We start from the raw sequence: 14577 nt of genomic DNA on the forward strand, positions 1-14577 counted from the left end.
ACAGCCCAGTCAGCACACTGATTGCAGCCTTGAAAGACCTGGAACAGAGAACCTAGGGATGCTGTGCCCAGACTCGTGACTCATGGAAACTGAGATAATAAATGTTTGCTGCTTTAAGCCACTAGTTTTGTGATCATTTGTAATGTAGCAATAGTTAACTAATACACTCCTTTTCCTTTGTAGCTAAAGAAGTCTACTCATAGAAGTGAAGACACACAATGTCAGTTTCTCATCATTTAATTATCATAAAGGAAAGTCTATAGGATCCGCAAAACCAGTACCAAGTCCGAGTGCAACCCTGGCATTTTGCTGCCCTTGGGGTAGAAGATGACCAGCTTCAGGGCACCTGGGTAGCTTAGTTGGCTAAACATCTGCCTTCAGCTCAGGTCATGATCCCAGAGTCCTGGGACTGAGCCCCGAGTCAGGATCCCTGCTCAGCAGGGACTCTGCTTCTCCCTCTCCCTTTTCCCCTCTCCCACTCTCATGTTCTCTCTCATGCTCTCTCTCTCTCAAATAAATAAAATCTTATTTTAAAAAAGAGGATGACCAGCCTCACAAGGAATGATTTATTTTCTTTGGGCTGGCAGTGCTCTGAAGTCTATAAAGACCCCTCAAAGCCCATAGCTCAGATCTTCAACCTATCTTTCTCCTCCTCTCCATCCATAATCTTCCCATCAATCCCTACTTGTACTACCTTTCACCTGCCAACTTAGCTCTTTCCAATCAAGGCCAGATCTCTGGGTCCTTCCCAATTCCCCAAGTCTGGCTCCCTTTGACTTCTTGGCTAGGGGAGGCCTTATATTCTAAAGCCAGGCACCTAAATGTCATCACCAAAATGAAATCGGTGTGATGATTACTGTTTTCCCAAAGGGATAAGAAAACGGAATCTTTCTTAAAAACCAAAAAAGATTCATAAGAAAACAAGTCTATCCTTTGGCACATAGTTTAATCCTCACACCTCTAAGATTTGGCCATTGTAAGTATGTAGGCAGAAGGCAGCTATCTATTTTTTTCAGTCTAAAAATTAAATATCTGATCTCACCTCAGCAGGCTTCTTGTGTTCATTTGGAATTCTTGACTTGCTCCTATACATTGAGCCAGAAGTAAAGGAAGTGGAAGGACCTGCAAAAGATAATTAGACAAAAAATATTGAGACTTGCTAATATTACTAAATGTCACATAACTAAATGTCATCCAAGAGAATATGAGAGGTATGGTGGAGAAGAGCACAGTGATCTCATACCACTGAAGAAAACAGTTAAATCGCAATCAAGAAAGACTCATAATGGTGTTTAACGACATTTATAGATGACCTCCCAGCATGTAAAAGCTTCAACAGTGCTAATGTTGAGGAGGTTTGATTTGGTGTAATCATACTTCACAACATTTTGGAACAACATGATTCACATTCCACCTGGAGCAAAAGTATCCGTAAAAGCAACTGGAAAAACTAAAAATGTGAGGCAAGTAATCTGTGTATCCTTCAGCCCTCCCCCAAATGCTACAAATGATGATTCATCCAGTCAAACATTTAATACCTAGTTACAATTGGAATTGTAGGGCCTATAATTTATGCTCTCATACTTTTTGTCCTTTCTAGAAAAGACTGTTAAATCATTATTAGATTTGGCTTTTGTTGTTCTGGTAAATGAAAAGTAAAGAACAAAATGCTATATGCCACAAAAAAGCCACAATTTTCCCACCTATTTCTAATGAAATTTAAATGAATAAGAAAAATAGTACCCTAAGCTTTCCTTCCTAGATACATTGTTTTTTAACCACTGAAAGAAACATGAAACAGCTTGTCTTCAAGTCAAAGAATAAACCCTCAAAGAGTATTAGATACAGAGTTACCAATGGTTGGCCGGTTCTACTCACTCTCGTCTGAACTGTCACTGCTGCTGACTGTTCTATGACGTTTCATCCTGGAGCATCCTGGGAAAGAGAACACTGAATAAAACAGTCAGCACACACACACCATTTCAAAGGCAGTCAACACTGCCCTATAGATCCTAAGAAGCAGCAGCAGGTAAATCACACAAATCAAATTATTTCTGCCAAAAATATTCTCAAATGACAGTGATGGGAGAAGGATACCATCAAATTCTCCAACACGGAGGGTAACAAAGACTGAGGAGGTCACATATGAGCCTTAGGAGGATGCCCAAGCAGCACTGGATCAATGGTCCAGAACTGGCTGCCTCAGATGGGGCCACATGACCACTGTCCACCCAAACAAAAGTGGGTAGCCATGTGGCCATCACCAGCCAGGGAACCCCAGTAGGGGAGGAGCAGGAAAGGAAAAAGCATTTGCAAGGCAGAGCTGTCAAGGGCCAAGGTCAAAAGGCATGAGACATAGTTGGCTGAAGAAAGAACAAGTAAAGCATGTCCCACCTTTAAGAGCACAACCATACTGCTTTTCTGTCTGCCCTTTTTCCCTTTCTTTCTCCCTGCCCCATCCCCCAAACAACTAGCCTAATTTAAAATTTACACACACACACACACACACACACACACACACACACACACACACACACACCCCACAAGAAAGCTTTTTAAAGTAATTTTCACCAGTTTCACCGGTGACCTGAGCAGAAATCAAGAGTCAGACACTTAACCGACTGCGCCACCCAGGTGCCCCTATTTACTCCCCATTTTTGCCTACAGGGGTGCCTGGGTGGTTCAGTTGGTTAAATGTCTGACTCTTGGTTTCAGCTCAAGTCATGATCTCAGGGTCCTGAGACTGAGTCCCACATAGGGCTCTGCACTCAGTGCACAGTCTGCTTGGGATCCTTTCCCTCTTCCTCTCCCTCCCCCTCTGCCCCTCCCCCTGCTCACATGTGCCCTCTCTCTCTCAAATGAACAAATAAATACAATCTTAAAAAAAGAGTAATCATCAGCACTTAAAAAAAAAAAGAAAGCTCCTAATATTGTGAAAAATGTACAATGGGTTTGACTAAAACTTAAAACTTAAGTGCCCTTCCTTGTGTATGTGTGGCCAATGGCAGATAAAAAAGAGGCACAATTTTTCTGGAAACACACCAGCACTAGAGTATAAGAAAAATGGAAGGCACTCCAAGTTACAAAGCAAGTACTGAAGAAATGAACTAGAAAAGACACTGATACAATGAGTAACTGACAGTCTTCTATGTGCCACAGTATACAAAATGCTATTAGAGGCAATCATGATTCCACAAGGAATGAAGGTCAGAGCTACTGCCTTTGAGCCACTCAGAATCTACAAAGGAGATAGAAACCCTAGTACAAGGCCATTGTGAGCAATTACGGGGAACAGAAACAAAACTGTGTTAAAAAGCTAATAGAGTTCCACTTCTGGCATGACAGTGTGAATGAAGAGCTTCACCAACCCACTCCCCAGTGAAACTGGTGAAAACTACTTTAAAAAGAAACAAAAAACTATTCATTTAGTCTCTAGAAATGGTTTTAAGGGCATACAGCAAATGAAGATGCATTTATTAAAGGAAATCTACTAAAACTCAGTAAAAAAGAATTTGTGGTATTTGGACCTCTCCCAGCACAGATTTCACACCAGACTGGTGCAGCCAAGAACACAGAGCTCCCTCTCCCCCAGCTCCCAGGTGTAAGGCTTTCCTCCTGGGAGGAGCAGGATGACAGCATTTTTCATCCTGCCCCAGCTACCTGTTGCTGAGGTTAAGTTCCAGACAAGAGTAGCTCAGAGGCTGGGCCTTCCTTCTTCCAGATGGCCCCCGCTCCTGGGATGGAGGCTATACCTTGGGTGTGGTGCCACCAAGAATACTGAGGCTCCAACTGCCCTGACTCCAGCTCATCGAGTGGGGGTTCTACATGAGGAGAGGCAAACCTAGGAGACCTGGGGCTACCACTCAGAGGGAAATACATCATTGTCCCCACCCTCTACACTAGAGCTGTGGCTCAGAGACTTTGCCCAGGTAGAGAAGTAGACCATAGAAGAGAGGGCTCAAAATCTCTCCCCATTGGGAGTTGACTTCATTTGCAACTGAGTGTGGAGAAGTTCGAGCCTAGGCCGGCTAGCATGCTGGAGAACCAGGGAAAGAGAGAGCTGAGAGGAACAATCCTGGGGTCAGAAAAAAATCTCAAATACTGATCTCAGGAACTATCCCTTTGAAGGAGCTCTAGTTTGATTGGATCAGTTTGTAGAACAATTTATGTCCCAGGGTATTAAAAACAACAGAGCAATCAGCCAGTTCAGCTTAACAGTGTGGTGTGGTGAGGGAGAAGTCAAAAAGAGCCCTGCCAAAACCAATGTCATACCAGGGTGACTGGGGCATACCAAAGGCTGCACCCCTAAGAAACAACATCAAGGGGCACCTGGGTGGCTCAGTCGTTAAGCGTCTGCCTTCGGCTCAGGTCATGATCCCGGGGTCCTGGGATCGAGCCCCGCATCAGGCTCCCTGCTCTGCGGGAAGCCTGCTTCTCCCTCTCCCACTCCCCCTGCTTGTGTTCCCTCTCTCACTGTGTCTCTCTCTGTCAAATAAATAAAGTCTTAAAAAAAAAAAAAAAGAAACAACATCAAGACTTACACTGCAGGGCAAAAATGGGGAGTAAATAGGGGCACCTGGGTGGTGCAGTTGGTTAAGTGTCTGATTCTTGATTTCGGCTCAGGTCATGATCTCAGGGTAGTGAGATTGAGCCCCGTGTCAGGGCTGTGCTGGACGTGGAGCCTGCTTAAGATTTTATCTCTCTCCCTCTACCCCCACCTCCTCTGCCCCTCACACACACACAAAAAGGTGGGGAGTAAATAGACTTTAGTAAAATAATCCAGCCAGTCATTAAAGAAATAAGCAAATAACAAAGTGCCCTGGGCGGGGGGGGGGGGGTGCCAGTACCCAGTGTTGCTACATTATATTATCTAAAATGTCCAGTTTCCAACAAAAAATTATGAGACATACAAAGAAACAGGAAAGTATGACCTACACAGCAGAAAAAAAGGCAACAGAAACTGCCTGTGAGAGCAAACAGATATCAGATTTGACAGGTAAAGACTTCAAATTAGCCATATAAATATGTCCAAAAAGCTAAAAAACAAAACAAAACAAAACAACCATGATTAAAGAAATAAAGGAAGGGGGCGCCTGGGTGGCTCAGTTGGTTAAGCGTCTGCCTTCAGCTCAGGTCATGATCTCAGGGTCCTGGGATTGAGCCCCACATCGGGCTCCCTGTTCAGCACTGCTTCTCTCTCTCCCCCTGCCTGCCGCTCCCCCTTGCTTGTGCTCTCCCTCTCTCTGTGTCAAATAAATAAATAAAATCTTAAATAATTTTAAAAAAAGAAATGAAAGTAAAAAAAGAAGTAAAGGAAGGTAAGACTATCAATAAAGAGGTAGAAAGTATAAAAGAGAACCAAATGGTAATTCTGGCATTGAAAAGTATAATAACTGAAATGAAAAAATTCACTAAAGGGGCCCAACAGCAGATTTGAACTGGAAAAATAAAGAATTAGTGAACCTGAAATAGATCAAAAGAGACTATGCAAGCCAAAGAACAGAAGAGAAAAAGATGAAGAAAAATGAATAAAACCTCAGAGAAATATGGGACACCATTAAATACACCAACATATATGAGAGTACCAGAAGGAAAGGAGAGAGAAAGGAGCAAAAAAAATATTCAAAAAAATTACAGCTGGGGCACGTGGGTGGCTCAGTAGGTTAAGTGTCCAATTCATAACTTCAGCTCAGGTCATGATCTCAGGGTCGTGAGATCAAGCCCTGCATCAGGCTCTGAGCTCAGTGCGGAGTCTGCTTGAGATTCTCTCTGTCCCTCTGCCCAACCCCCCCACCTCTCCAAAATAAAGAAATCTTGCAGTGCCTGGGTGGCTGAGTCAGTTAAGTGTCTGTCTTCAGCTCGGGTCATGATCCCAGGGTCCTGGGATCGAGCTCCACATCAGGCTTCCTGCTCAGGCGGAAGCCTGCTTCTCCCTCTGCCTCTGAAGCTCCCCCTGCTTGTGCAAGCTCTCTCTCTCTCTCTGTCAAATAAATAAATAAATACATAAAATATTTTAAAAAAAGAATTATACACAGGGCGCCTGGGTGGCTCAGTCGTTGGGCATCTGCCTTCGGCTCAGGTCATGGTCCCAGGGTCCTGGGATCGAGACCTGCATCAGGCTCCCTGCTCCGCGGGAAGCCTGCTTCTCCCTCTCCCACTCCCCCCTGCTTGTGTTCCCTCTCTTCACTGTGTCTCTCTCTGTCCAATAAATAAATAAAATCTTGGAAAAAAAAGAATTATACAAAAAAAATAAATCTTAAAAAAATCATGGCTGAAAAATCCCCAAATTTACTGAAAAAAATTAATTTGCAAATTCAGGAAGCTCAACAAGCTCTAAGTCATTTATACTGCCACCTGTACCACTACCATCTGCAAAGAGATCCATAAACAGGTACATCACGGTAAAATTGCTGAAAGCCAGACAAAGAGAAAATCCTAAAAGTAGCAAGGGAAAAGTGACTCCTAACTCCAATAAGATTAACAGTTGACCTTTCATCAGAAATAGTGAAGTCAGAAGGTAGATAAGATATTCAAAGTGCTCTACAGTGATGGTTGCAAATATCAGTTAATATATTAAGAATCATGAAGTTGTACATTTTAAATGGTTGAATTGTATGGTATGTAAATTATATCTCAATAAAAGCTGTTCTTAAAAAAACTAATAGGATTAGCACAAGTATCAAAATCATTGATCAAAATTCTATTTGTCCTACTGTTAAAGTCAACTGAATGTTTTTAAAAATTGAGATATAACTGACATATAACACTAAATTAGTTTCAAGTGTACAACATAATGATTCAATGTTTGTATATATTGTAAAAGTTGAAGACTATTTTTTACAAACTTGTTTTATTTTTTTCCTAGAGGGAGGGAGGAGGGAGGGGGGCAGAGGGAGAGAGAATCTTAGGTAGGCTCCATGCCCATGCAGAGCCTGACACAGGGCTTGATCTCCCAACCCTGAGATCATGACCTGGGCTGAAATCAAGAGTTGGACGCTTAACCAACTGAGTTACCCAGGTGCCCTGAAGGCTATTTCTTTAAATAGAATGTTACCCTCCTATCATATAAATTCTGGGGGCTACGTCTGGCTCCTTAGTGCAAAACTTAAAGACATTCAAAGGCTCTTCTGAAATGCAAACAAAACCAACAGTAAAAAATATAAAAAATATTATATATAAAATATATCAAAAAGTAATGTGTAATTTAAAGTCACAATGAATACAGAAATTAAAACAAAAAGTAGTATATTTTCTAATTATTTCCTATTGAATGCACTTATTCTCTATTGAGAACTTCATTTGTCTGATATCATTGGGATGTTCCAAATACGTAAACTTTCCAGAGAAATGCTATGCCCAAACGTTTAAAATCCTGTTATCAATGGGAGCTTTTCTAAAATATAGATTTATTAGTATTTCATTGTTGCAGTAACAAGTTACCACAAACTCAGTGGCTTAAAACAACACAAATTTATTATCTTACGGTTCAGTGGGTCAGAAGTCTGATACAGGTATCACTGGGCTAAAATCAAGGTATCAGCAGGGTTGCATTCCTTTCTGGAGGCTCGAGCAAAGAATCCATTTCCTTGCCTTTTCCATCTTCTAGAAGCCACTCACATTCCTTAGATCTTGGCCATCTTCCTCAATCTTCAAAGCCAGCAACACTGCATGTCTCTGACCCTGCTTCTGTCATCACACCTCATTCTCTGACCCTCTCTTCTGCCTCCTTCTTCCACTTTTAAGGACCTTTGTGATTACTTCATGCTCACCCAGAAAATTCAGGATAGTGTCCCTATTTTAAAGTCATCTGATTAGCAACCCTAATTCTCCTTTGCCATGTAACCTAACATATTCATAGGTTCCAGGGATTAGGGCATAGATATCCTGCCAACCACAACCTAATATATTTTGCATTATTAAAAGTAAATATACTCCACAAATATGCCCAACAGATTTCTGATAAAGGTAGAAAAGTAATTCAACAGAGGAAAGGATAGCCTTTTCAACAAATGGTACTGGCACAATAGTTAAAAAAAAAAATGAACCTCATCCTAAGTCTCGTACCTTACACAAAAGTTAACTCAAAATGGATTATGGACTTAAATGTAAAACTATAAAACTTTTAGAAAAACATAGGAGAAAATCTTCAGGATCAAGGGCTAAGCAAAGGGTTCTTTGATCTGACACCAAAAGCATGATCTGTCAAAGAAAAATTGACCTCCATCAAAATGAAAAACAACAACAACAAACCAAAATCCAAATAGTTCTGCAAAAGACTGTTGAGAAGATACAAAAACAAGCTACGGAACAGGACAAAATCTTTATAAACCACACATCCGACAATGGACTTGTATCTAGAATATGTAAAGAACTCTCAAAACTCAACAGTAAGGGAACAAATGATTCTGTTAAAAATGGGTGCTGGGGTGGCTCAGTTGGTTAAGTGTTTGATTCTTGATTTCGGCTCAGGTCATGATCTCAGGGTCATGAGATTGAGCCTGAGCCCGGCACTGGGCCCCACACTCAGCAGGGAGTCTACTTGAGATTCTTTCCCTCTGCCCCTTCCCCTGCTCTCTCTCAAATAAATAAATCTTTTAAGAAAATGGTTGGAGAATATCCAAATGTCCAAAAGACTTGAACAGACATTTCATCAAAAAGCAATACGAATGGCAAATAAGCACATGAAAAGATGCTCAGTATCATTAGCCATTAGGGAAATGAAAATTAAGACCACAGTCACTGAACTAAAAAATAGTTTTAATTCAAATGGTGAAGATGTGAAGAAACTATATTACCCATACATTGCTGGTGGGAATGTAAAATGGTACAGCTATTCTAGAAAACAATTTGGCTATTTCTTTAAAAATTAAACATGCCACTACCATAGGACCCAGGAATTGCACTCCTGGGCATTTAGCCCAGAGAAATGAAAATTTATGTTCACACAAAAACCTGTACACAAATGCTTATAGCAGCTTTATTCATAATGGCTACAAACTGGAAAACAACCCAGATGTCTCTCAACAGGTGAATGGTTAAACAATCTGTGGTACATCCATACCATGGAATACGACTCAGCAGTAAAAAGGAACAAAGTACTAATACATGCTATAATATGAAAAACATACATAAAACATGTAAAAAAAACTTAGCAAAATATGCTCAGCGAAAGAAGCCATAAAGACAAGATCACTTACTGTGTGATTCCGTTTATACAAAATGTCTAAAGCAGTGGTTGCCTAGGGCTGGGAGTGGGAATGCAGACTGACTACAAATGAGCACCAAGTTTTTTTTGTGAGGGGGGTGACAGAAATATTCTAAAATTGGACAGCAGTGATGGTTGCAAAACCCTGTAAATACACCAAAACTCACCGAATTGTCTACTTAAAATACATGAATTTTATAGTATATAAATTATACCTCAATAAAGCTTAAAAAGACCTTTAAAAGTTATTGTAACATTTTAGGGGCGCCTGGGTGGTTCAGTTGGTTAAGTGGCTGCCTTCAGCTCAGGTCATGATCCCAGGGTCCTAGGATCGAGTCCCTCATCGGGCTCCCTGCTCAGCAGAGAGCCTGCTTCTCCCTCTCCCCCTGTCTGCTGCTCTGCCTACTTGTGCTCTCTCTCTGTCAAATAAATAAATAATCTTTAAAAAAAAGCTATTGTAACATTTTACCAATGAGAATTTTTAGGCAGAGTCAAGAAGAGTTAGCAATAGAAAAATTCTTTGTCTATTGAACATTACCTCCAGATGGATAACTCATACTGGGATTGAAGGTAGCATATGCCATAAAAGAAATAGTTATATTCTCCAAAAACTCTCAGTGAAGAAATCCAACTGAACATAGACCCTACCCTCTCTCCTCTTCCCTGAGTTTCAGGAGACCCATGACTTCTTGGGAGACAGATATTCCTCTCATCTGAAGTTCTGGTCTTAGGAACTTTGGCTAAAACAGTATCCCCAATTTTCTTTTCATTAATTAATTAATTGATTAATTAATGTTCTTATTTATGTTTTTATGTATGTAGTATTTGTTTTATTTTAATTCCAGTTAGTTAACATACAATGCTGTATTAGTTTCAGGTGTACAATATAGTAATTTCCATTGTTTCCATTGGTTATCAAACTGTTCATGACCAAGGGAGGAGCAAATTTTTAAGAAGCTGCAAAATTTTGTGTTTTTAAAAACTATTACAGTAACAATCACTTTTTATAAAGACGGAAACAAAAAAATCTTGCATTATCAGTAAAGAGTCTAGGACAGATTAACTAACACCAGTAACACCAGTCCTGGGAAATAAGAAAGTGGGTTGTTAATGATTTTTAGAAAAGAAAACACAGCAAGCAAAATTTTGGGGTTTGGGCTGTTATAGTGCATTGAACTGTCTGTCCCATTTCTGTGATAGCACTGCTGTTTTAATCACTGTACAAAAATTACAAAGAACAGTAAATGCAGCACAATGATAGTAAATCTTTAGATCTGTCTTTATTTATTATTTCTAATTACAAAAGTCCTATAAATATCACCATCATCAACCAGCCATTTTACAGATGAGGAGACTGGGGTTCAGAAACATTTAAAGGACATGCTTGGAGCCACATGGCCACCAGAGGGCAGAGCTGGCAGGTATATCAGGAATGAGTACTCCAAGTTGACCCTGAGACCTTAGGCAGGCTGGGAGGGATGACAGCAGGAATGCTGCCCCTTCTGAGCCCAGCCTCCTCAGCGTGACATTGGAGGCCCACAGTATTCTGGTTCCAATCTCTTAGGTCTCATCAGCTGCTGTTCCCTACCTCCAGCACATGCTAGGCCCAGTGAGATTCCATGAACACATCTTACTTCATACCTGATGGCCTTTGCACGGAGCTCTTCCCTCTGTCTACAGTTCCTTCTTTGTTAACCCTGACCAGCCCATTTGCCCCTAACCTGGTTCTACCTCTTTGTTGAATCCCCTCAATGAAGCTCTCCAGATAGGCCTCTCCCACAATTATTCACTCCTTTGCTTTCTGAGTCTCTGTGCATGCTTTTGCCAGTGTAAAAAGCACCTTGCTTACACTGTAAATATTCTGTACATGGTCAGCCCTGCCACTAGACCACAACCATCTTAAAAGCTGGGACTATGTCACATTCATCTTTTACTCTCAAGTCTTAGCACAGTATCCTGCACAAAGTAAACATTCGAAAGAGTAACAGACGCTATGGTGTCCCACACAGATCCCCTTTACCTAGTCAACATACCCTCCTCCCAGCTACTGCCTGTTGGCTGCTAATGGTTCACAGCTGTCCCCCTCACTAAGCGCAGGAGTCCTGTCAGGGAGATTATACTCCCCCAGTCTCCCTCCTGATGGGGGCCAGCAACCAGTTCTACATCCTCCCCCAACTCTACCCAAAACATGGTAAGGCTAGGCTTCCCTAAGACCACATCCTTACTTCAGCTCCTTCTTCCCCACCCTCTTGTCCTCACTCCCTTATCAGTTTCTCCTGAGAGCATTCCTTCAATAAATCATACATGTTCAAATACTGTCTCATATTCTGCTTCTAGGCACCCATACTACTCAAGACAATATGTAAATCTTCACTAAGTGGTATACTTTTTAAAAATACTTCAGAATAAAATTTTTTGTTAAGCAAAACTATAAATAAATACAATGCAATCTTGGAGTAACTTCATGATGCACCTCAATGTCTTATATGTGGATATATTATTCAGCTGTTTATTTTCTAATCCTCTATTTAGGGTAGAGACTTTATAAAGGCATTCTTTTCTTCCTTACCTCCCACACTGAGTATGCCTTTGTTTTGGCAGAAATGAAACGTGCACCAGCCCTCACCTTGCACCCTTTGGGAACAGTAATTTGATGGCAGTTTTCAGATCTTATTCCTAGTATAATCTCAACCAAAATGATTAACAGCATGCTGATTTATTTTAACGGTGACTGTAAGCCAGGCAAAATACAAACGTATAAAGTAAATGCCTTCCTTGGGTGAAACTCCCTTTTAAAGGAGCACTGTCTGGAAGTTAACCCAACTGGGATTATTTGGGACTGGAATCTAAGTCTGTGGTTTGGTGACTACTTGACTCCCCATTAATATTCCCACAGAAGAGCAGGCAGGCAAGGTAAAGTGATTAACTTAAACACAGCCCTTTCCTTCTATATGCCCAAGAGACAGACTTTTGAAATGTATGGTCAGTGCAAGGAGCTCCTTTTCACTGCCCTCTGCGGGGCCACGCAGCAGTTTAAAACATAATCTAAGGCTCTGCTTTAAACATATTCACACCTTTTGACCCAGGAATTCTACTTCCAACATTCATCTTTGAAAAATAATCCAAAACACAGAAAATAATTATGGACAAAAATGTCCATTAAAACTCCATAATAAAAATAATAACAAATCTGGCTATCAAACAAAAGAGGAATAATTAAAGCATATTATCATATTTCATTCAATCATTTAAACATGGCATATGGGGAAAACTTTATGTTAACATGTTAAGTGGAAAAAAAGTCTAAAAATTGGTTTTACAGTGAGATTACATGAAATAAAATATATAGAAAACAGATGAGGGCCATAAACCAATTTACCAACATTAGTTACATTAGTAACGTTAAAGTGATGGATTTTGGGGTGACAAAAAAAATTCTTCCCCAATTTTTCCATTGTCCACATTTTTCCAGTACACATATAGGGCATTTATAATTAGAAAAAAATACTTCTAAGATTTCAAGGTGTCTGTCACTCATGCCACCCACAAATGATGCAGCTGACCTGAAACACTGAGGCTATAAAAAAAGCTGTCACTGCCATTCAACATGGACATTAACCAGAGCTGGAAAAAAAATCCAGAAAAGCACAATACAATCAATTTGATAGAGAAGCCTCCATATTATAATGGTAGTCCAAAAAGCACAAAACTTTGCAGTTTGGGAAAGACAGATATCTAAAGCAGTGGTTCTCAACTGAAGGCAATTTTATCCTCCAAGGGACGTGTGGTGATGTCTAGAGACATTTTGGTTGTCATGACTGGGAAGGGGGCTATTACTGGTATCTATGGGGTTAGAGGCTAGAAAGGCTGCTAACCATTCTACAACCCACAGGATAGTCTCTTACAATGCACAGATGTATCTGGTCCAAATTGTCCATACTGCCAAGGTTGAGAAATCTTGCTCTAAAAGGATGAGGCAGAAACAAGACTCAAGAAGGGTGTAGAAATGATTGACTTGAGTTTATTCACCCACTCACAGAGTAAAAGTAACAAAGGGGCACTCCCTGAAACCTAAAGGCAATTTTATCAAAAAGAAAGCAGGACTTTGAGCAATGCTTAGGGAACTCAGAGAACTCATCAGCTCAAGAAGTGGAACAGAATGAAAATGTAAACAGGTTCAAGAAGGACTGAGATAAAATCAGGGTGGATAAATCCATGATGGTATTTGGAAGTAATCCTTAAGTAAAGAAACATCTGAAAAGTCCAGCTCCCTTAGGCTTTCAGGAAAATATTCTCCAGAGCCATTAACAGAGACAGACGTTTGAGTTAGGTCACTGGTCAGCCCAAAGCAGAACTCTTCTTATATCCTTAAGGGTCAAGTCCTGCCCATGTGGGCAAAGAACCTCCTCAACTATTCCTTCAACAGAAATCATAAATGCCATAAATATGTTTCTTGAGCTGATCAGCTCTGCTTTGGGGAAAACAATACTAATCTCCACGTTGAAGCTATTTGAGTCTACTGCCTATGGTTTAATTCGGAATTCACCCCTTTCTACACAACAATTCAATCCATCACACTACTTCAATGCAATGTTGTGGAAACAAAACTTCCCTTCAAGCCTGTTCACCTCGCATATCTTTCTTCTCTAGCACATTTCAGTAGTCCAGTGACTAAAGCCATAAATATCTATCTAGAGACTGAGTAAACAAAAAATAAGAAAAAGAACATAGCCTACATATTTTACTGCTTCTCCTCATCCCCAACAAATCTTTGTCTTTAAAAAAGAGATACCAGAGGCGCCTGGGTGGCTCAGTTAAGTGTCTGCCTTCGGTTCACATCATGGTCCCAGGGTCCTGGGATCGGTATCGGGATCGAGCCCACGTCCCGCTCCCTGCTCAGCAGGAAGCCTGCTTCTCCCTCTCCCACTCCCCCCTGCCTGTGTTCCCGCTCTTGCTGTCTCTGTCAAATAAATAAATAAAAATCTCAAAAAAAAAAAAGATACCAGAAGATGGAGTAGATGAACTTTTTCTGTCCTTTCTAAAAGACGACCACATGCATCTCGGTTATTGTGTGTATACGTATGTGTCATTTTATTCTATTTTATTTTAAGATTTTATTTATTTATTTGCCAGAGAGAGAGAGAGCACAAGCAGGGGGAGCAGCAGGCAGAGGGAGAAGCAGGCCTCCTGCTGAGCAGGGAGCCTGATGTGGGACTCGAACCCAGGACCCTGGGATCATGACCCGAGCTGAAGGCAGACGCTTAACCGACTGAGCCACCCAGGCGTCCCCGTATGTGTCATTTTAAAAGCTTGTTTTTAAAAAGAAAGACACGTCATGTGACTCCTGAGTTCCCTGTGACCGGATGAGGAAT

At 40.9% G+C, this 14577-nt stretch overlaps 1 protein-coding gene across 1 annotated transcript in view; it reads right to left on the reverse strand.

Moving 5' to 3' along the window:
• Nucleotides 1-14577, reverse strand: part of JADE3 (jade family PHD finger 3) — a 96191-nt gene that overhangs the window by 64491 nt on the left and 17123 nt on the right. Inside the window, exons 2-3 of the mRNA XM_028113326.2 lie at nucleotides 1879-1935; nucleotides 1043-1122 (exon numbers count right to left, since the gene is read on the reverse strand). Coding sequence (XP_027969127.1) covers nucleotides 1043-1122; nucleotides 1879-1924 — 126 coding nt within the window. The 5' untranslated portion in view covers nucleotides 1925-1935. The remainder of the gene's footprint in view (nucleotides 1-1042; nucleotides 1123-1878; nucleotides 1936-14577) is intronic.

The sequence above is a fragment of the Eumetopias jubatus genome, unplaced genomic scaffold, assembly GCF_037043125.1.
Source record: "Eumetopias jubatus isolate StellerSeaLion01/CBP00866 unplaced genomic scaffold, mEumJub1_p1.0 scaffold_11, whole genome shotgun sequence".
In the NCBI taxonomy this organism is placed as follows: Eukaryota; Metazoa; Chordata; class Mammalia; order Carnivora; family Otariidae; genus Eumetopias; species Eumetopias jubatus.